Source organism: Bombus pyrosoma, linkage group LG9 (genome assembly GCF_014825855.1).
Source record: "Bombus pyrosoma isolate SC7728 linkage group LG9, ASM1482585v1, whole genome shotgun sequence".
Taxonomy (NCBI): Eukaryota; Metazoa; Arthropoda; class Insecta; order Hymenoptera; family Apidae; genus Bombus; species Bombus pyrosoma.
The window spans coordinates 13,693,080-13,715,733 of record NC_057778.1 but is presented as its reverse complement, the minus strand read 5'-3'; the positions used below and the strand labels follow the sequence as shown (position 1 = coordinate 13,715,733).

General features: G+C 30.2%; 4 protein-coding genes across 16 annotated transcripts; 2 read left to right on the top strand and 2 right to left on the bottom strand.

The window, feature by feature from the left end:
• The first annotated feature begins 54 nt into the window (after nt 1-54).
• Nucleotides 55-12,409, top strand: LOC122571140 (mini-chromosome maintenance complex-binding protein). 4 transcript variants are annotated; one of them, XM_043734513.1, is made up of 10 exons: nt 66-396; nt 596-674; nt 800-1,077; nt 1,336-1,686; nt 1,795-2,120; nt 2,203-2,382; nt 2,467-2,710; nt 2,790-2,963; nt 3,067-3,277; nt 4,151-4,283. In XM_043734513.1, the coding sequence occupies exons 2-9, from the start codon at nt 668-670 to the stop codon at nt 3,256-3,258; spliced, it is 1,752 nt and encodes a 583-aa protein (XP_043590448.1). In that variant the 5' UTR covers nt 66-396; nt 596-667; the 3' UTR covers nt 3,259-3,277; nt 4,151-4,283. The 4 variants fall into 4 exon arrangements, with proteins under 4 accessions (XP_043590447.1, XP_043590446.1, XP_043590445.1 ...); XM_043734512.1 differs by lacking the exons at nt 596-674; nt 4,151-4,283 and adding an exon at nt 6,343-6,479 and having other exon boundaries at nt 55-396; XM_043734511.1 differs by lacking the exons at nt 596-674; nt 4,151-4,283 and adding an exon at nt 11,661-12,409 and having other exon boundaries at nt 56-396.
• Nucleotides 3,295-15,299, bottom strand: LOC122571139 (inositol hexakisphosphate kinase 3). 10 transcript variants are annotated; one of them, XM_043734502.1, is made up of 11 exons: nt 14,733-15,299; nt 14,071-14,197; nt 13,660-13,786; nt 13,454-13,533; nt 13,159-13,337; nt 12,885-13,090; nt 12,416-12,694; nt 5,045-5,120; nt 4,761-4,923; nt 4,412-4,654; nt 3,295-4,249 (listed from the first exon to the last, which is right to left on the bottom strand). In XM_043734502.1, the coding sequence occupies exons 1-11, from the start codon at nt 14,853-14,855 to the stop codon at nt 4,020-4,022; spliced, it is 1,833 nt and encodes a 610-aa protein (XP_043590437.1). In that variant the 5' UTR covers nt 14,856-15,299; the 3' UTR covers nt 3,295-4,019. The 10 variants fall into 10 exon arrangements, 7 of the variants coding, with proteins under 7 accessions (XP_043590437.1, XP_043590438.1, XP_043590443.1 ...); XM_043734503.1 differs by having other exon boundaries at nt 13,159-13,334; nt 14,733-15,282; XR_006317959.1 differs by having other exon boundaries at nt 4,109-4,249; nt 4,327-4,654; nt 14,733-15,298.
• A 1,521-nt stretch (nt 15,300-16,820) lies between these two features.
• Nucleotides 16,821-19,636, bottom strand: LOC122571142 (40S ribosomal protein S8). The gene is made up of 5 exons (XM_043734516.1): nt 19,554-19,636; nt 18,965-19,095; nt 18,345-18,596; nt 18,137-18,266; nt 16,821-16,979 (listed from the first exon to the last, which is right to left on the bottom strand). The coding sequence occupies exons 1-5, from the start codon at nt 19,555-19,557 to the stop codon at nt 16,870-16,872; spliced, it is 627 nt and encodes a 208-aa protein (XP_043590451.1). The 5' UTR covers nt 19,558-19,636; the 3' UTR covers nt 16,821-16,869.
• Nucleotides 19,637-20,015: 379 nt separating this feature from the next.
• Nucleotides 20,016-22,522, top strand: LOC122570461 (N-alpha-acetyltransferase 30-like). The gene is made up of 3 exons (XM_043732788.1): nt 20,016-20,562; nt 20,647-20,825; nt 21,047-22,522. Exons 1-3 carry the CDS (start codon nt 20,289-20,291, stop codon nt 21,362-21,364), a joined length of 771 nt encoding a protein of 256 aa, XP_043588723.1. The 5' UTR covers nt 20,016-20,288; the 3' UTR covers nt 21,365-22,522.
• The last annotated feature ends 132 nt before the right edge of the window (nt 22,523-22,654 follow it).

Sequence of the window (22,654 nt, the reverse complement as noted above, 5' to 3'; positions counted from 1 at the left end):
ATTGCTAGAAATATTATAAATATTGAACTCTATACAATTTTTTGTTGTATGTAATTTTGATATTTATAATTTCTATCATAACTTGTTGATTTGTATATCAAGCTATCGTTTCGGTGAGTTGATAATAATCTATTATCAGAACTATTATTAAAAATGAGTAAGGAGATCGTCAATGCTTATATGGGCGAAATTTTACTAAAAAAAATGGACACTAAGAGTAAAGGGCTCTTGTGGCCAACTGCTACACTATCAGCACGCATCGTCTTCGGTGCTTTTGGCGGGAGAAACGCACCGATATACGGCGAGGGGGGAATTGTGCGATCGTGTGACATTGCCTCGTGTGGTATATGGACGTATCTAGCACTCGTCTGAATCATACCGTACTGTTTCGTACCGGTGAGAAATGAAACTCTGCAGTGTAAAAAGACGCAAGTGCTATTGTTAAATTTGTATTTACTTACACTATATGTACTTACATATTTTTTCGTTTATCGACCTATTTTCGATAGAGTTTGATTTTGAATGTTTGTCAGCACACTATATTTTTGCGCAAGTTTATTTTTATTTACTTATGTATATTTTGTTGTTTTCGAAGATTATTCGAGACGGGTTTGTGATACATTGCAATAAAACTTTGATACTACGCTAGTACTTGCATAGCCTCATAATGATTTGTGAGTAAATGTTTTTTTATTTGTATTAAGAAATATTTGTTATATATGTACTAGTATACTAAATTAGTCTCGAATGAAGTTATTTGAAGAATACAGAACATAATAGCATTTACTTCGTCTTTTAGCTTTGGCTAAAATAACGGATTGGACACCAGAGTATTTTATCGCAAATAAATCGAATTGTAATGCGATCTTGGAAAATCTAGATGCTTTAAAAGAAATTCCCTTACTAAATAATGCCCCTGTTCATACATTCAGGGATGGTCAGTTGGTCAGATTTAAAGGAATGATTCAAGATATGCACAATCCTGAATATTACTTACAAGTGTACGAAGTCAAAAATACTCAAACTGAAACATACCAGCTAAAATGTGGGATGTATACAGATTCTGCAAAATGTTTGGTGATTATTTGATTAAAGTTTCATTTCATAAGGCCTTCCCACATATTTTATTTTGTCCATATTTAAATTATGTGTATTTAAGATTGATATGGGGCCGATAGTAAATATGGCAGTTTCAGGTGTGGGATGTGAAAAGAACAGCTTATCTCATGTATAAAGCTGCCTACATCATTTTATTTTTAACATGAATATTTCAAAATAAATAGGTATTTAATATTTTGTTTACTTAAAACATTATAATTTGTTTATGTTTCTTAGCCACACGAAATGATTTTGTTGGAATCAGAAAAGAATCAAAATTCAGAAAGACATACATGTATTGTGATATCAACTCCTGGTTTAAATGATTGGGCAAAGGAAACATATGAACAGTCACATTATTCAAGTATAAGATCCACTAATAATCATAAAAGAAGTTTAGACAAGGATAATAATGAAACTACAAACTATTTGGAATTAATACAAAAAAAGGGAAGAATGTCACCAATCGATAATAATGAAAAAATGGAAACCATGAAATGTAATACAAGGCAACAAAGTGCATTTTCAAAGGAATATATATTAAATTTTCCATTTCCTATGGATGATGGTAAAGCTTGCATTGTAAAGGTTATTAATGAATTTTTAACATTTATTTTTTATATAATATTAATGATTTTTAAATAGTATATAAATGTTCAAAATCGTTTAACATATTTTTCAATATATAAATTACAGATATATGAAGATATGTCTTTAAAACTGAATCAAGTTATTGAAATAATAGGTTTTATATCTCTGGATCCTCTTTTAAATATTGCTCATGATTCAGATGAAACTATGACAGAAGCTGAGATAACTGTGCACCATCCACCAGTATCTCTTGTTCCACGATTACACGCTATAAAAATAATCCATTCAACTAAACAAGATATGACAATTGCTCCTCAAGTGATATCTAATGCAGAATTAATAAGAAGCGATCTTCACCTAATACTAAGTCAACTTTTATTTGGTGATCATCTGGCTGCAGATTACTTAATCTGTCATTTACTTTCATCAGTGTAAACTTATTTAATGTTTTTATTTCTTTATGAAGGAAAGAATTACTCATAACTCATTTTTTAAAGTATTATTTCATTTTAGTTACATGAAGAGGGATTACTTCTGTCTTGGTACTTATCCGCTAAATATAACACACTTTTCTGTGACTAAATGCAAGGAATTTCCAAAGTATTTATATAAATTTTTAACTCTATTCATCAAGAAAAGTTACTTGTTGGAAATCACATTAGAAAATTTAAACAATTTGGCATTGTTGCCAAAGTAAGTAAATACTTTATTAAATGTAAACCCTTTTCCTGACAGAGTTTTACACTATATAATTTAAGATACTTGCGTTGCTATCAGGAAAGATTACGAGTGTAATAGGCTAACGAGCGGGATACTCCAACTTAGCGACAATACACATCTCGTAATAGACGAAACAGGACTAACTACTGGTCAAATTACACAAGCCGGACGAGAAAATTACAATGCGATTTGCGACTTGATTAACTTTCAAAAAGTTACATATGATTTTGAATTTTATAAAATAGAATACGAAACGGATATTCCAGTCTTAATTTTATCAGAAGCTAAATCTTTTATCCCTGTATGAAAGAATTTTTACTAAAATCATTTCATATTCATTTATATTTCTACGAACAATAAATAACATAAGTTCATTCTAGTGTCAAACCCAAGTTCTACTAAAAATAGATTCAGAATCAGAAAGCGTTTATCCTCAAATAATAAAAATCGCTGAACAGTATTTGAAAGATGAAAATAGATTGATAAATATTCGACAGTATTTAGAAACTATTCGAGATACGAAATTTGAATTTAACGATGAAGATGTTATAAAGGTATTTGATATTATTATTTTGTTTTATAATATATTTCATATATGTACATGTGTACAATAAATATATATCATAATATAACATATATGATTATTTCTTCTTCTAGGAAATTCAGAATGATTTCATACAATGGAAGCAGAAAAACAAAAATGCTGATCATTTGCACTTATTAATGGTGTTGGCTAGATTATTATCTTTATCATATGGATCGAATACTTTAACTATAGAATATTGGAAAAAGGCATTCCAAATGGAAATAGAAAGATTAAATAGATTACCAAGGAAAAAGGAAACTTAACTGTTAATTAAAAATAAAGGTAAATGTATTCGTTTATTATATTTTTACATACGGAAATTTATTGTTCTTTCGTACATCTTAATAAATAATTTTTTCAATATAAAATTTTTTAATACTCGAACCTAATAATTTATCAATGTATGGCACACATGTAATGGATTGAAAGATTTGCATTGCGCGTACACCTATGTGTGTCCTACAAGTAACATTCGAACATCTACTGTACATAATAATTTACACGTTTGCTAAATTCCACTTCAAATGTGAGATAATGCTTCTTTATGCTTTGTAAATGGAAATAGCATTATTTTTTCCTTTCTTCGTAGCTTATTCTTAAAAAATATTTCTAGTTAAAAAATATTTTCAAGAATTCCTTGATTCAAATGTTGATTAATTTATATTTAAAAAATACAAGTAAAATATCTTGATCTGCTTTTGATCGAAATATTAAGGAAATTAGAACTAAAAAAGATTATAGATGCGCTTATGTTTCCTTCTTCTTACAATAAAGAAAAGAAAAAATGCAAGAAAGAAACGAAAGTCGAGATAAAAATTATTAATAATTTTATTTGTATTTTTGTCTGTTACCTGCGTCTTAAAAATGAATTAGAATGAAAATGAATGAAATAGATTAAAAAGGTAAATTATATTTCATGAAATAGTTCTAATCAGATGGAAGTTATATAGTTAAGTTAAAGAAGATTGTTAATTTATACGTATATTAAATGTTGTGTTGTTAAAAATTTGATGAATTCCAAAAATCAGGCTCCGGCGAGATCAATTTCATTGAAACGGGCCACATTTAAAGCTTTCTGTACCGTATTAGTGTCTCTTAATTTACCGAGTCTTTGTTCGCGTTCTTCTCGAACTAATTCCAATCCCTTCTTCGCAGCTTGTGCATATCTTTTCGAAAGTGCAACTTCTCCCTTAAAGCCTGGAATATGACCGGTATAGCCTACAATCGGTGGTCTTTCAGGAGATACTTCATAATCTGTAAGAATAACGTTCTTATCTTTCATTTCAAGGTGATTAAGATGTTTCATCTAATATTTACGACTGATCTCATACTTTATGAAATCCTTTATCGGAGATTTACAATGAAGTTGAAAAGAAAATTTACAATGAAGTTCATATGGAAGTACATGTTACGTACGAAACGTGGTTAGTCGATTTTTATCGTGATTAAAATCGTGATCATGATCGACTGGTATATCTATATCATCAGCTCGCGGTCGAAATAAAAAGTGTCTAGAGATAGTGCTTTTTTCGACCTTAGGTTGCATAAGATCTCTATGAGCTTTTAATTTAATTTGATTTTCGCGCCATTCTCTGGCACCTTCTTCCACGGCTCTCATAAATGATAAACCATAACTACTATTAAACCCAGGAATGTATCCTACAAGCAAACGATTAAGAATATTAATTTACTTTTATAAAACGACATAATATGATAAAATAGTATCTCAATCTATAATACAGTTACCGATCTATAATATACTTACCAGTATATCCCAAAATGTACGGTGGTGCTTTGAAGAAATGCGTTTCTCTTTTCCAATCTGTGTTGGTATCTTTCTCGTAAATAATCGTCGTGTTTTCATTTGTGTTCTTCTCGGAGATGGGTCTATAAGGTCCTGTCTTGAGGATTTTCTTTTGAAGTAATTCCTGCATGATGCAATACGCTCGTGGAAACTTTAATTAACTTTATAAAGATTTTGTTTTGTTGCTTTTCTCTTTTTTCCTCAATGCAGAATCAAATGCTTATGTATTACTTGCATGCTCTTACCTTCATAATTTCTTGAGTGCACGCACCGAATCGTTTTCCAACTCGAAATTTAAGGGTGGGACAGTGCCCGGTATAGCTGAAAGTATGATTGAACAAAGTATAATGTGTTCATAATAAAATTAGCAGGAGTAGAAGGTATATATAAATAAATGAATATATAGAAATTTTATTCCACAAATTTGTAACAACGAAAAAGTTATAAAGTCGACGTGATTAAACGCATCGTTCAACTTGTTGCACGTGTTGATCATTAGGCACGCAATGCGCATTTGTGCCATCGAAATCATTAAATTTAAGTTGACCCGAGCCAAGCCTATCCGTAACTTGTCCTTGCGGTGATCGGCGAAACGTGACAACAATCGTATCAGAAACATTGTATACACAATACACGTATGTTACATGTACTTAGTTACAATTGTTGTATTTCTCTTCTTTGAATGTCACATTTCAAATCATCGATCAAACGAGCTATCGTTTCCTCATCGATAAGTTGACTTTTTATCGTTTCACGTAAAAATTCTATATGTATAAATGCAAGTATGTGATGTAGATCGGCTCGAATAGGTTGATCGATGGATCGATCCGCGTAAAAGTAAATAAATTATTTGATAGTAAGATAAGCAGTGCTTAAGCGAAGTGTTTTATTTGATACATGTGTATTAAGATCGGTAATTGCTTATCGCATACAAGTCCACTTATTGGATACTTGATTGCTTCTGTAATATTTCCTATTTTAAAATATTCCTATAGTAAAATACCTGTCATTGATATTCTAGCTTACTATTATAATTGGTATGCAACGATCGAAGCATGGTACTAATATCGAAACATTTTTCACAATAGACAATTTTGAGACGGTGTTCTTGTTATCATGTATCATATTTTGGTTACAATTGTCAATAGAACGATAGACGGGTAGAGATATTTCGCGAGAAAGGGATGAGGTGATATGCACGTTGTGGTTTAATTACCTACCGTGCACGGCACACGTTCGATTATCCTGGAAAACCAAAGTTACGTTCAATTTCTTTCCCGAAACTTGTTCTTCCTTTTATCTAATGCATCGAAGCAGCGATATAAATAGTCCTTTTATTCTGAAGCACAACGTTAAAGTTCCCCTTTTCTAAAACCATTTCAACCGGGTTCAAGCTTAACAGCGCGTTTGTTTGTACGTATCTTGAAAAGCCGTGCTGTAACGTGCGTGTTGCGCAACCAAAAATAAACGGTGCTACCAGGAAATATTTAGCGTAAATGGTAAACGTTGCAAATTCAATTAATACTGTTCGATGATGATGCAGGTGTTTGCCGCAAATGGAAATTCGATACCATCTTGAAACGGGGGACCAAAGAGAAAAAGATGATTCTTAAATTACGCGATACGTCATCGGATATAACATTGATATTATTCTCACAGATATGCATATGACCCGTCGGATCTTACCCAGGCAAGTGAGCGGCATAACTCTCTCTAAAAAATTGTTTTCTCTGTTCTTCAGATACCGAATTGAAGACCATTTTCCGACTGAGCCTTTTAAGCGTAATGTGTTCAAATTATCGTGTTAGATCAACGCCTCCATCGCTTCCATTGCTTTCATCCCTTTCTTTGAGTGTTCACACTTTTCGATCCAAACTTTTTATAACGTAGAATATCTTTGCAGTTCATTTGTAATAAAATCTAAACGCGAACGAAAATGCAATCAGTAATACGAAAGTCGCGCTACTCGTACATAAGAAATGTATATGCATGTATACGTATATATATACTAAAAGCTGTATACTGCATATCGCAGAGTGTGCCACGCGCGTTATAATTGAGTAAAAGTCCTTTCTTATATGATAATTCTTGGTTACTTGAATATAGTTAGTGTTTGTAATTTTATGAACATTATGCACCAAGCAACGATATATATTACAAATATATCGTTTAGTTATCGTTATTTAGTTACTGTGTTAGTTACTTATTTACTCTGTTATGATTTCGAGGAAGGAAGAAAGAAAAGAAAGGATCGGAAGGATTTTCAAAGCTATGTTTTCATCGAATAGATCCTCGACAGCTTTGTTTTTAGTATAATTAAAAAAATTGTTTTATAAACCACAATAATCAAGGTTCACGAAATAAACTTGAATCTTTGTTGAAACGAATGAAGACTGCCCAACAATAAGATTTCACAATATATATATATATTAACAAAGAAACACACTGTGAAACCTCTATTTTACAATCGTAAACGAAAAGCGTTTCGCGTGTTACCGTTTTCCTTTCGCGTTTCATCGATAACTGGATACGATTTAGTGCCAGGCAATGGTTTCCTAGGAGTAACACAACTCCGTTACCTTCAAGAAGATCGATACGCTCAGGAGGTGGGGAAAAGTAGAAGAAAGACCATTTCAATCTGCCATGATCGATCGGTTAAGAAAATGTCGAGAAAGTAAAAGGTATTGTAATCATCGCGCAGCAAATTATCACCAATTTTAATATGAAAATGATTTAGCAATAGATCGAAAACTGTATCGGGAATGAGCCATTATTTAGCTTATAAAAATTATAGACTGCGTGACAGGCTGCGACATCAAATCATTTAAATGATTTATTTTTTGTCACATAATTTGTACAAATATTGATAGAAAATGTCGATAGAATTCCCGTCCAATACATTTAGCAATCTACAAACTGTGCAATCTTACTAAATGGAAAAGAAACAAAAATACAAGTACACGATTTATTAAAAGTAGCTCTTTTTAAATTTTGTGTATTAAGAATTATATGTACATATGTTGTAACCGTATAACTCTCACGCAAAATATACGAGCTATGTACACATACACGCACGCACATACACATATGTATATATACACGCATGAATATATTTATTCATGTGAATTAAATAATACTCTGTGATTTCAGTTCGTTGTCGCATATCTTACTGCTATCATACACTCGTTAGCTCCATGCGATTACTACTTCGCTCGTATACTTAGAGTGGAACTTCGTTATTTAAAATTACATACGTTGGAAATACATATGTACAGATCGATCTCATAGAAAACAATCAGGTTTAATAATCAAAGTTTCGTCACCAATCTTTTAGTTGTTTTCAACACATTTCTTTCAACTCTTTACACATAAAGACGGAATAGATATTGGTCGAGTGTTTATGAATTAATCTTCGGTCAAAATTTCAAGGAGAAGTCGTTTTAAGCTGTCGAGACCAGTTAGAAAACCACAGTCCGGGCCTTGGTACACCATAGGAGTAGGAGACGAGTTACAAGCCACGGTAGAACCATGAACAAAAGTCGTGTGTGCAAAGTCAATCATTCTTACATCGACCCGTGCTTCCTGAGATTTCTGTTTCATCTTCTTCGATCGATAAGGATACGAGGTATATCTATGAAGTAAATTTAAATATCATTTGTTTCCGCTTAATAATTGTAAACACTGTCAATTTGGCAGCTTGATAAATTCATACATATCGAATATTTAATCATTCTTAATACCTGTTTGACATATTGGCACATTCAAGTTCCCCTTCTATTCTCTCGTCCCTCTTGTAAATGTGAAATAACCGATGTCCGCGTCTTTGCCACTGTGATCCAGAATCCGACGTAATTTCTGTATCGGAACTAGTATCTTGCGTCTCATTGTCCGAGCTTTGTCCAAAATAAAATTCATCGTTTGTAGTGCCGTAAAGCATCCACTGTTCGTATCTCGGAGAATGAAGCACCCTGTCGATCAAGCTGTCCGCAGATTCGACGAAAACTGTCTCCTCGCTGCTGGGATTGTCAGTGGATCATCGCATAGAACGTATTAACTTAATTATTGCTTGATTCATTTGCCTTTCTTCAAATATTGTCTAATATTGAAATTAGTAAAATATATAATATGGGCCGCGCAAAAAATTCGCAATTTCTCAATAATGAACACGCGATCTTCATATATGTAAATACATGATACACGTAATATTTATTGTTCATCGAAATTTTTGCCCTACAATTATTATTAAGTTTATAGTAAGTGCAATAAAACCGAATGATCGGTTAACCTTCCTTAATCAATGGAATTAATACAACAAACGTCGCATATCATGTCCTATTATTTTTTCCATTCTTTGTATAATTATTACTCAATTTTCATCAAGTAAAATCATAAAAATATAGGTAATAAATGCGTAAAATACATCGGCTATTTAATCATGTCGAAAGAAACTAAAAGTAATTAAAACACAAGTTCACTAAACAGGATAGCACGAAATCTTGTTCTTCACATTGACTTTGGAAATATTTTGAATAATAATAATAATAGAAATAAAAGAAATCTTAATTATACGAGTTATCTAAAATTTCATTCAGTTTTAGGAACTTTCCTTAATGATTAGACAATTTGTAGATTCAATTCTATTTATCGAAGAAATACAACGAAGTTTTGACACAGCCCCATCATTAGATCTCACATGGTACAATATATATGACCTCTTACCATCTATTAATAACCCTTTTACTGCCCCAACCGTAGCGGGCATGCAGGCCCTGTGGGTCATATATTGTCGAGTAAAAGAGAATGTTTATATCTTAATATACAGGATGCAAAGTAAATGGTAATAACTTTCAGGAAATTTCTTTTTTATTTTATGGTAAAATCAGAAATTTTTCATTTATTTCATTGTGCGTTCAATGTGCTTGTGAATACCTTGGATTTACCGATACCTTATAAGAGAATCAATGACTTCCAAATCTAATACCTTAATTTTATATCATTTAATTTGTATTTTTTATAAAAGCACCCAAGTATATTATTTTTACAATTTGTTCGCGTTATGAAATTAATTTCGTAAGAGAATAATGATAATATAGTTTTGGAAATTTCATTATTTAACGTTTCTATAATACGTATCTATAACTGGCAATTCGTCTTCTTCAGTTTATACCATAAAATAAAAGACTCTTTTTTACACATATACATACATATTTTAAACTTGAAAAGATAAATTAAACGAGCAATTTGTATAAATTTATTTTTCATGTAACAAAATTCACCACTTACTGGACGTCTTGTATATTTGATTTCGTTTACTACAAAATGTGAAGCTAAATCAACTTAAGTTATGGAAATATACTCATGAACTGTTGAAAAATGAACACACACGCACGTATATGTACTACGTATACATATATGCGGGCTGAGAATGTAACGTTAAAATAAGTTACAACACTACTGAAAAATAAAAATAAAAGATCGATCAAATAAAACTAAATAAGAAGATTCTTGATGTTTTCAATTCTGAACAACGACTAATCATATCATCGGTTCATCGATCAACGAAATTGATTACGATAATACGATTTAAACTATTCTCGGCTATGTCTACCCATCTAATGTGTCTGAAAATTACACACATAGTTTGTTTCCTTACGACACTTTATCATATTCCTCGATAATGTAACATATAAAATACTGAAGACAAGTGAACATGTACATGTAGAAAACGCGATGCATCATAATTAGTCTTAAAATGCATTTGAAAGTTTGTTTAAACGTGGATTGGATTTAAAACGCAGAGAATGATTCAGTTCAGGTTAAGATGTGTACTATTTCGTTAATACATTACACATCTTATGAAACATTCTTTGTATACATATACGTATACGTATACACATACATATATATATGCAATACAATGTAAATATCCCTTTAACTCCTTTGATTTTAATGTTTAAATATTTGCTCCTAATAACTTTTGTAGAGCTTTTACTCTACTCTTGAGCAACAATATACCTACGAAAGGATTTTGAAATCCACCATTTTCAGCTCTGATCCTCCCCTAGTAAGAAACTGATCGGGCTCGATTAGGAACTGGTATTGCCGCGCTTTATTATAGTTCGGCCGTAATAAAGAGCAGTTTTCTAAAAAGTGATGGTACACAGAAATATACATGCTTAAATAACGAAAATATCACACTGTCAGTTTGTTAGTGTAACAATACCATAAAAGGTAGCTTATGATTTCTACTCTTCACTGATAAATTTCTCCAATTTTTCCAAGATACATAGAGTTTGCATTAATTCTAAGGTATCTAAGCATTCAATTTATTAATCTCAGCGACTCGGATACAAATTGGTCTTACGTAAGCTTTAATGATTAATAGAAATTCATTAAAAAACAGATCATTAATCTGTTGTATGTAAATACATACTAGTAGTAGTAAGAAATGAATGAGGATTCACCAAAAAGTCTCTTTTATATTATTAAGATATTTTATAGATATTTCTACGTATATACATGTAATGATCTAATTATTCACACAGAAACTACTTTTAACGTTACACTACATACGATAGTCTTAAATATCAATACACTAAGGCGCTGAACGTGCGATATTTTCTCTAAACCGATTTTTAACAACATGTAATTGAAATAAACAATTCGAATACATTAGAATCGTCGTAATAACTAACCCTCCAATTTTCTGATGGAGTATGTTATACCTTCAATTTTAGAATATATTTACAGAATTACTAACATCCTGTTATATGCAGGTTACTTTAAATTTAATGAAATATAATTGACCTCCTTTGATTACTTCGAGAATGGTACAAGTTCTAATGAATTATTTATTTAAAGGAGGAAAAGTAGCGCAAAAAAGGGAAAAAGAGAAGGAAAGGAAAGAAGAAAAAAGAAGAAAAGGAAAGTAATATACAAGTATGACGTGATTCAGACGAAATATCAAAAGATGTATCGAATGAAATACGCGCGTAATCCGATATCTTATAATTACATACTTCACCAGATAACGCGCATGTTTCGACTTCTACTTAATACATACATATATCGGAGGGTTAAACGTATTAAATCAGAATGTTTATGTTTCTATGTTCAATTATTATCTAATTATAATATTCGAAACAAAAAAAGAAAGAAAGTATCTATTATATTCCTAGTGTTGTAATACACCAAAACAATACATAAAAACAGCAAATATGCTAATAAATCAATAAATGAATGAATAAATTAATAAATAAATAAATAGAAGCGTATAAAGGAATATTGCACCTGAAAATTACTCTGCCATCAAATCTTAACAGCATCACAACGTTAGGAATTTAATTTAGTTCGTTCCGTATTGAATCGCCTTTTATTGCAAATAGATTTCAAGAAAATCGTAAATCAAATCGTGTGTCATACGTATCGAAGTATACTCACATTAATTTCAAGTCTATGTATTGTCTGAAAAAGTTTTATTGTGCGCATTAAGAAAGAATAATTTACGAATATTAATATTTATAGCAAATCAAGACGGAACGAGCAATAATTTTTTATTCATAAATATGAACGACAATGTATACACGCTAATGAGCAAAAAAGAGTCGATCACAAACCTTGTAGGGTAAAAATTGGCGATACGTTTGGTCTCTTTAACTGTCGCTTCAGCAAATCCCCTGCGTAAAGTACTCGTTTGGCTGATTTCCTTTTCCATAGTAACATTACAATCTGGGGTACTGTTATTTATATCACCGTCGTAACAACCATCAGACGTATGAGGACCATCGTTAACGAAGGTAGAACTGATCGATTCTTCATTCATCTGTAATGCAGACGATGAATGGCCGAATCCCGAAAAATCCTTTTGATAACCTTCGTAAACGACTAACAATGAACTGAAACAAATTTAGAAGAGAACATTTCTAATATATTAAATATCATATATTAAAATATCACATTTTCGATTGATTTTTAAATTATAAAATTTCAAACATTCGAATGATTTGTGTGACTGAGTTCATATAATATTTGTATGTAAAATAAAGTTCTTGAAAATATTCCAATAATACATTTGAGAAAACTTACCACGAATAAAATCGGTAGCTGCTTTGCCTTTCAATCGCACGTCGTAATTGTTCTAATCGTGATACCACTTTTTCGATGACTAACGTTCGTAAATAAAAGCCATTATGAAAGAATCTATACAACGCTGCTTTAAAACCTTCTTCATTTAACTCCCTGCCCCAGTATTTATCTCTTTTTACATAATGATTGGTATCAGCTTGATAAACCTGTAACATACATTATTTATATTAGTATTTGATATTGTACAGATTTTAAGGTAAATACTATAACAAACCTGCATTCCACATAGTCTAACACCTAACGAGGCTGATGTACTAGCAGCACACTTTGCAATTTGTTTACTACGTTTTTCGGCAGATGCATCATCACCATGTTGCCTGGTCCCCATTTTCAGATCCAATATACACGGATGAATGTATTGTGATGTTATATTTTCCAGTAAAAGAAAATCTGCTTTTGTATAGAAAAATAGAAAGAAAAAAAGTAATTTACAAAGGGCACATCTTTTACACTGCATCATTCTTATCATTCTTTTCTCTGAAATTTGACAAATTGCATATTGTACATACACTGTCTGTTTGATGCATTTTCCAAATGCATTTCTGGTTTTAATATCCCTCCTAATGTGTTGTCACGATGTATTTTCATTCTACAACAAAAGGATTATGATACATAAAATTTACTTTCATTTTTCTTGTTGCCTCAACAACCTTAAAGCATTCATTTATATAATGTAACTTTGATACAATTTATTAAAAATCATTCAAACACAAACCTTAATACATCTTCTCTCTTTCTTTTACTTGAATTATGTCCCTGTTTACTATTATCTTGTTCTCTAAAGCTTGGGCTATAACGTTTGTCTAATGTAACCTCACTGCTGTTAGAAGCTTGTAAAACACCTAAAACATGGAAAAAATAACATTGAATTATTAAAACTCCTACTTTCCACTACTGATTACCACTATATGTTAGGCAAAAATATATGTCTACAGAACTATCTTAATTCATTTTAAATTATTTCAATTTTAAATTTTTATCATAAAGATTTAATTGTACAATTCATTTGCTTTAGACAAACATATTTCTTATCTCTAAACACAAGTTTATATAATGCAAAAAGTTTAATATTTTAATTAAATATAATATAGAATTATAAAGATAGGAAACAATAAAGCCATTTTACCTTTGAATTTTGGAACAAAAATTTGAATGTCTTGTGGAATGTTTTGATAAAAGTCAAGTTCTCTGCAGTTTAATGGTTTACAAATAGTATTCTGATTGAGTAATAGCAATCTGGTATGTCCACCAACCTATAAAAAAAATTATTGCTTTATTATGAGATTAAATGTTGTCCACAATATACAATTAGTTTCTAAATGTATGCAACAAAACTAGTAAAATACCATATACATTGATTAAATATTCGTGTAACTTGTAAGATTATATGTAATTTGAAAAATATATAATAAAATTTTACAAGTAGATCACTACAAATAATAGAGCTGTTAATTTACTTTCATTCTTTTAATATTATTACTATTCTTCCTGCAAATAAAATGAAATGAAAACAAAAACAATATGATGTTTCATTACAAATTACATTTACACAGCATGTACATACACACACGCGCGCGCGCGCGCGCACACACACACACACACATTAACTGAACAGTTGATTTACAATAAAATCAAGCAAAAACAAAAATTGGTCACACTAAGAATCAACACTGTGTATAGTGTGACTGAAAAGTGAAACAGTAAAAAACAAATGACAAAAAGAATATTTCAGACATTATTTTACTCAAAGAAGACAGTACACAGCAATGAGATAAATTATCATCTTACCTGGTTCTTAAGCGGTAGTAACGCAACTTCATCATTCTCCTGCAGAAAGGAGGAACTACTATTTGTATTGTGGCACTGCGATTTTGTTTCTCCCATACCCCAGGAATCCGACAAATATACCATACCCGCTAACTATAGTTCAAGAAATGAAACTCGACACCAAAACAAATTATTCACACGATCTTTATTTCTGTATACTTTGTCGATATGTTTCCCACCCATTCAATATTACTGACTAACTTGCTCTCAATACATTTTTCTTGAATGCGTCACCATGTTGAAAGAACGGTAAAACATTATTATCAACAATTATAAAATAAACTTTTAAATACCCGTAATGTTCTGTTACAATCAATTTTTCATGAGTAATAATATAAACACAAAAAAAATATTGCTGTAAACCGTAAACGATACTACAAGATCAGCTGTGCAATGACTAGGATTGAAGATGCAAATTCCTTTGCCGAAGGGCATGTGGAAATTAGGAAAGTTCTAGGAAAAATGCTCCATCTAGCGGAGAAAGAGTTAAACAGGAACAAATATTAGAAAGAGTTCACTTCAGATCGGTCATGATACAACCTCACTTCATTTGTAAGCACAGATATATATGTATGTATTTCTATGTTTGTAAGAGCAAAGTTTGTAGCGTTCTGTACAGCGCAAACACGGTTTTACACACAGGTCTGAACCTCCACTGGAAGGGGGGAGGCTTTTAATGTCGGGAGTTGTCCTTTACAAATCGAACGTTGCGATCGAGAAGTTAGAATTTTGTATCTAACGTCACTCTTGATGAAAACATTGAAGATGAAGAATATGAACTAAACCACTGAATTTACTCGATAATTACACTAAACTACTTTCCATAATTTTTCACCATTTATTTAAAGTAAATACATATACAATATTTCATTTATTACGGAAAAATATTGTTGATTATTAATGTACAACAATTAATTAAAAATGAATATTAATTATGAACCTTTATTAAATATGTACATATTATTATTTGCAACAAAAAAATTTAATAAAATTACGACTTTCAAATCAAATATCTACACATATGTATTTAACACTTTTATATTTGACGTACATTATATGTCGTATATGACATATATAACATTTATCAGAAAGTAAATTTTTTTTAGTTTTTCTAATTCATTAAAAAATTGTAACTATTAACACTATCTGTGATATACATATATAAATACTATCATGCACAAATTATTCATGATTGAAACGTTTCAAATATTATATTATTGTTAAATTTTGTACTGAAAAAATAAAATTATAGTATAATTTTAGGGTTTATAAAGGTTGTTATATTATATGATATTTATTAGATATTAGTTAAATATAAAATAATAATAATACAATCATAATAATCATACACATAAGACAAAAATTGATTCATATTATCAGTGAGAAAATTCCTTCTCTGCTATTATTATTATTATGGTGCCGCTTTTTTCTTTTATATCCTCTGCTACTTGGTTCACCGTGAATCGAATATGCAACCACAAAGGGGGAAGAGAGAGGCAAAGACAACCGAGTCCGAGTTATTTCTATACGATAGCGTTACATAACGAATCCTAACTTTTCGATTGAAGCGCCTTATTGCAATAAATTGACCAACACCGTCTAATTGCTGAGATCCTTACCCCCATCATGGGAGTTTCCAGATCGGTATATACCGTGGGCACATCGTGTTTGAGAAGTTAATCGAGACACAAAGTATATATATAAGTAGCGATTTTGTGCATGGAGGTACATGTAAGGAACTCAATTATCATTTGACATGTACAGCGTCAATTTTGAAGTGGTGTAGAAAGATATTTTTAATTTTCATACAGTTAATAGCTTGCGAAAAGTTTTATTTCGAGTACTTCAGACTTTAAAAGCAATGTATAATTATTCTATTACTACAATCGATTAACAGTTTTTTCTAGCTCGGTATTTAGCATATGTACCATATTTGCAAACCATATATAATATATTGAATACCATAGCCGGTACAATATTATAATTAAATAGTTTGATAAAAATTTAAATATGTACGAGGAATATACTGGTTATTTACTATTACTTGTATCATTTTTTACATAAAGATTATTTTATTTTCTTTTTGTAGTTACACATTTTATTTAGCTTTCTTGCTTTTAATTTTTCTCATATAAAATTCAAGTTCTTTTCCTTCAAGTATATAACCATCCGCTCGACCGCATTGTCCAGGTCTACTTGATATACAAGCTGAAATCAAAATTTAAATTTGATGACTCAAAATTTATAAGAAAGTGTTTCCTTTGTTTTAATATTCAAGTAACATATGCGCGTGTTACTAAACGCAAAGAATGTAACAATTCCTGATACAAAGTTATTTGTGATGTTTTACGCAATCAGGCCAACTCATATGAATCTAGAATGGTAGGAAAGTTTTTCATAAAGCAAAATTAAGTGGTTTTATACACAATACATGAGGTATGTATTTTTATTCTGGAAATCTAGGCGTTTTGGAGATTTTAAAGTCATCGCTACTTTTAAATTGTATCAATCAAATCGATTGAATCAACTAATTGATACACGTTTTATTACGTTCTACAAAAAGTATTAACACTTTACATCCGGTGACACCAACGTGTTGTGCAGGCTAAATGTTACTGTCCGGTGATACAACGTTGGTGTCCAACACAAGGTAAACCTTTACGTAAAGTTTACGAACTTGAAATTTGTTACCAAAAATCAACGGTTATTGCTTAAAGATATTAATAAATTTATACGGATGACAATGTTAAGGCATTTTGGTCGAAAATTGTTCAAAATTATTCAAAAGATATTTTAACTAGGAATTTATCATACGAAAGATAAGAAAAACAAGCATAAGAGTATTGCACTATGTCTTTCCTTATTTTTCTTCATCTTTTAAAGTTCTACATAACTAAAGATAAAATATCTATTGAACTAATTTCAGACACAATCCAACATTTTTTTATAGGAAATAACAAAACATGTCAATTGAGACACAAAGCAAAGTATGGCTCAATTTAGAAAAATAAAAATGCCTTTGAAATGTTTGAACCATATAACTATAGCCATAGAATTGTGTGAAACATTTTGTATGGATATAAATAGAGAGTAAGTCTAAATAATTATATCACAACACAATAATGTAAACAAATTTAAACTAGCAATATTAGAGATAATAAAATTGAGCTAAATTTCGTTTTGGAACACAACGAATTTGTCATTTTTTTTTTGTATATAATAAAAAGTATTTCACAATATGAACTACTTTTGTGTCTCAAAACGAAGTTCAACCTACATTTGCGATATTCGCATATGCATGCTGAAAAATTAATTTATACAATATATTGTACGGAATAATTTGTTTGTTAAAATATTTTGCTTACCAAGGACACGTCCTGTAGCAAACTGTTCTTCTAAAGCAGGCTCGACTTTAGCAAATCGCTGTCTCGCTTTGTATTTAGATTCTGCTTTTTTTGAGCGTTTTTTATTTAAAACTTCTTCTTCAGCTTCAGTCTATTTTGAACATTTATTAATTTATTAGATCATTTTATTGTTAATGACATAAATAAAAAAAAGTATCTACTCACTTACCAATTTAGCACCTCGTTTACGACCCAATGGTAAAACATAATGAGCTTCATACCATTGTCTGAAAGGTGTTGCATCAATGGTAACAATTGCATTCTTTACAAGAGTTTTAGTTCTCACCAATTCATTGTTTGATGCATTATAAACTACATCAATAATACGTGTTTTTCTTGTAGTACATTCAGAACCCCATGAAAAATTTCCTGTATCTAAACGAAGGGCTCTATATTTCTTGTTACCACCTCTTGTACGTACCTAATTTACATATGAATATAGATGGTTATAATTGTTTAGTAACAAATAAATAATATATAATACACTATTTCATTCAGTACGCTGTGGGATATAAGTCAGCACAATATTCAGAGTAGGTAAAGATAGTCATCACTTTGTTTCTATATTTCTATGTTACTTGTCATAAGAAAAGGAAATCATATATCTTTATACAGAAACACCTTTATACTTTTTAAAAGTAAATATATTGCATAATAGATAATATATATCAGTAGATTTATTATGCTTTGTTTCTGATAAATTATGAAATTCATAAAACAGATATCTTTTGCTTCTGACAATGATAACTAAAATATAGAATTTCATGATAAAGGATTGTTTAATAATACCGTATGAATACGTTGAGTTCCAAGTTTTGTGTTCGCAGCTGGACGTCCTAATTCAAACTTCCTCTTCTTGCGGAGTGGTTTTCTTTTACCACCAGTTGCTCGTCTCTTATGCCAATGATCACGAGAGATACCTGCAATACCAAATAAATACTTGTATATATAGTAAAATACATAAGGAACATTTTATATATGTAGGGATATTACTGATAACATAACATAATACACTTCTAACTTAATAAACAACACAAGAATGAAAAACGTTAAAGACATATATGTACATATATCTTGTATTGGATGTTTGAAAACATAATAAACTTAAAATCAGTAAATGAAAACTATGATAAATATATAATTAAGCAAAAATAAAGTACATTATAAAGAAAAGTTGATTAAAATAATAATTGCTAGAGCTGACGATATATCAAACATTTTTAACCATTTAAGTTATATTTATGAAAGTAATATGCATACGAATAAAAGAAATTGATGTTTTTATAAATGATTAATGGTTATTCAATAATAATTTTAATGTCAAAGATACTGATTCAAAGCGATAAAAAGAAAACCCATATCCACCCAAACAACTTACCCATCGTGGTATATCAAAAAGAACCTTAAACGTTTTTGATGTTAGTAGATGGTAGTAAACTTCTATTCACTTCCGGCGTTGTTCAAGAACATGAGCGCCCTCTTGCAACATCGAAACGAGATATGTATGAAATGCATAAATAATAAATAAATAACAAGAAAAAAAATATATCGATATTAATTTCACCATTTTATTTTTAATTTTTAAATGACACTATTTTTGTCATCTATTCTGTACTTATTTAGAATCAATCAGATTTTATTTATATTGACATGAACTTTGTAAAAATTATTGCTATGAATATTTCATAAGCGAAAATGAAATTGTGCAGAATTTAATATTTAAATAGTATTGATTACATTTTTTATTTATGATTAAAGGTAATGAAAATGATGGCACAATAGTACATATGATATGGTTGCTATTCGCGCATTGTTTATGTTTGTGTCGTTAGTGGTCATCGCAGAAAATTCAATATGGTGTCCGTCGATTGAAGAGCTAAATTGACGTTCTGTATATGGAAATAACATTAAAAATAAAGAAATCGTTTAACTCGGCGTAATTATGAAAATTCGTTTGAAAAGCTAGTGTGTCATTTGGAAATACTGATGTCATAGGGATATATTGTATAAAAAAGTAGAAATTGTCATTTTTAAAACCTTGTATTGAAATTGTATGCTTTGAGAAAAGAAATTCAGATATATAGAAAATAAAAATATTAACAAAAAATTAAAGATGGAAAAGCTTAAAACGAAGAGTGTAGTGGATGGAAATGAATCAGAGGGTGAACAAAGTAGCATTGAAGAAAAGAATGAAAATGCTTTAACAGATATTGCTACTTTGGACATTACATCTCGACTTAGTCTGAAAACAACTGAAATATATGAAGAATCACATAGAAATGGAATACCTTTAGTTAATGGTATTTGTAATTCTTCTGAAAGAATTACCAGCATAGTTAATCTTCCACAATCTGAACCTATGGAAACTAGTCATTTAAACCAACACGGTACAAGAAATTAACATTCAATTTGTAACAATCAATTGTCCTTTATGAATTCCTTTATATTGATTACTAATTATGCATGTTCAGGTACATTAACAGAAACATTGTCATTGGAAAGTAGGGATAATAACATTCAATATGTTAGTTATACAAGTGAACTCCAAATGCCTGATATTATGAAATTAATACAAAAAGACTTGAGCGAACCATATTCTATTTATACATACAGATATTTCATTTATAACTGGCCAAAATTATGTTTCTTGGTATGTATATTTATGAAATATTCGAATGTATTGAAACATTGTTGGTAAGAACATATATTTCATAATATTGTGTATCTTTGTATAATTCTATCTAAGAAGTTGTCAACATGGTATTAAAAAGTATCGACAAGTAGAAAGAGCTGTTAGCCAGCTTTGGTCGAATTTCTTTGTCTTGCAGGTATGTAGAATTTACAAAAAATTCTTGCTTTTTGTTCGTCAAGGCAATACATGGTGAGGAATGTGTTGGTGCCATTGTCTGCAAGCTGGACATCCACAGAAAAGTAATAAAACGTGGGTACATTGCAATGTTAGCTGTTGATGTGAAATATCGAAAGCAAAAGATTGGTTCAAACCTAGTAAGAAGAGCTATTCAAGCTATGGTGGAAGATAATGCTGGTGAAGTAGTTTTAGAAACAGAAATTACTAATCGTCCAGCACTACGTTTATACGAGAATCTTGGTTTTGTACGTGATAAGCGATTATTTCGGTATTATTTAAACGGCGTAGATGCTCTTCGATTGAAGCTATGGCTTAGATGAAATTCATCTATATCTTGACATTTCAATAAAGACCTATTTAACTCTGAAACATTGAAGAGATATGATGTCAAAGTTCAGTAAAGTTCAGGAATATAGGACATTAATGCCAAGGGGATTGTATTTGAAAACGTATAAACAAAACAGTAACTAACAAAATAATGTATCTGGAGAAATAAGTATGCATAGCGCATGTAATTTAATGTTATGTTCAATTATCAATTTTCTTATTACTGTATATTTATAACATTATCGCGTTATATCATTTATGTACTAGCACATAACAAATATATGTACCACTAATATGGAAGATGCAGTATAACAAATTAATTCATATGTCATTGGTCATTAGTGATTTTAATTGTGTAGTTGATCGTTGATTATCGAGATTTATTATCCTCTTTGGCATTAACGTTCATTGAAGTAGTATGCAATTACAGCTTAAAAATTTTACAATGAAAAAAGATAATGAAGGTGAAAGGATGAAAAATGTGAAATGATGTCTGAAAACAAACAATATGTTTTTTGTATCACTTACGAGAAATCTAATACCACGTGATAACAAAGTGAATTGAGAAGATATAATAAAATGATGAGAATCCTTGGAAGTTGATACATCAATGAATGAATTTAATGTAAATTGTGGAAAATTGGCAGAAATTTGTTATCTCTCATGACGCTCAAGTGTGAACCGAACAATACAATGGATATTATTTCCGAATATTCCCGCATCTCTTTTTATTGTATAGAATATTATATCTTTCTATGATAAAATGCAATGAAAAAATGCAATGATAAAATGCAATGTTTTGCCAATATTGATTTCGATTGATACCATCAAAATATTTGCAACTAAATATTTCTGCGTATAATAAATATAATGACATGAATGTGTATATGTATATACAGTATATATTGTGCATGTACACGACATACATAATATATGCAAACATAAATGCAAAGAACGAAGGGAAAAATTACAATTTGCCAGATGAAAATATTCCGAAAGAACTAAGGGCGTTTGATGCAATTAACGTGCAACAAGATTTATTACTGTCTCCCCTACATGTTACAGCTTTGTACAAAATAAATGTGAGGCACAGATCATAATATAACTATTAAAAAAGAATGTAAAAATGTTAATAAAAATATCTAAATGTTTTTACAGTCAACTATTATCATTTCCTATAAAAAACATTTTATACATATATTTTAACGTGCATATGCATGAAAGAAAATAATTTATTATTAACAATAAGAGCTATTCATGAATTGGTCCATAAGATTATTTGC

Excerpts from the sequence above, each read along its gene's own strand:
- LOC122571140 (XM_043734511.1), top strand. The coding sequence starts at position 348 with ATGGACGTATCTAGCACTCGTCTGAATCATACCGTACTGTTTCGTACC. Across the intron at positions 1,078-1,335 it reads CAGATTCTGCAAAATGTTTG|CCACACGAAATGATTTTGTT; the intron begins GTGATTATTTGA and ends TATGTTTCTTAG. Across the intron at positions 2,121-2,202 it reads TGTCATTTACTTTCATCAGT|TTACATGAAGAGGGATTACT; the intron begins GTAAACTTATTT and ends ATTTCATTTTAG.
- LOC122571139 (XM_043734502.1), bottom strand. The coding sequence starts at position 14,855 with ATGGTATATTTGTCGGATTCCTGGGGTATGGGAGAAACAAAATCGCAG. Across the intron at positions 13,338-13,453 it reads AAATGCATCAAACAGACAGT|CAGATTTTCTTTTACTGGAA; the intron begins GTATGTACAATA and ends TCTATACAAAAG. Across the intron at positions 4,924-5,044 it reads GCACTCAAGAAATTATGAAG|GAATTACTTCAAAAGAAAAT; the intron begins GTAAGAGCATGC and ends TGCATCATGCAG.
- LOC122571142 (XM_043734516.1), bottom strand. Across the intron at positions 18,267-18,344 it reads GTAAACGAGGTGCTAAATTG|ACTGAAGCTGAAGAAGAAGT; the intron begins GTAAGTGAGTAG and ends TGTTCAAAATAG. Across the intron at positions 16,980-18,136 it reads TGCTACAGGACGTGTCCTTG|CTTGTATATCAAGTAGACCT; the intron begins GTAAGCAAAATA and ends TTTTGATTTCAG.
- LOC122570461 (XM_043732788.1), top strand. The coding sequence starts at position 20,289 with ATGGAAAAGCTTAAAACGAAGAGTGTAGTGGATGGAAATGAATCAGAG. Across the intron at positions 20,563-20,646 it reads TAGTCATTTAAACCAACACG|GTACATTAACAGAAACATTG; the intron begins GTACAAGAAATT and ends ATGCATGTTCAG. Across the intron at positions 20,826-21,046 it reads GGCCAAAATTATGTTTCTTG|GCAATACATGGTGAGGAATG; the intron begins GTATGTATATTT and ends TTGTTCGTCAAG.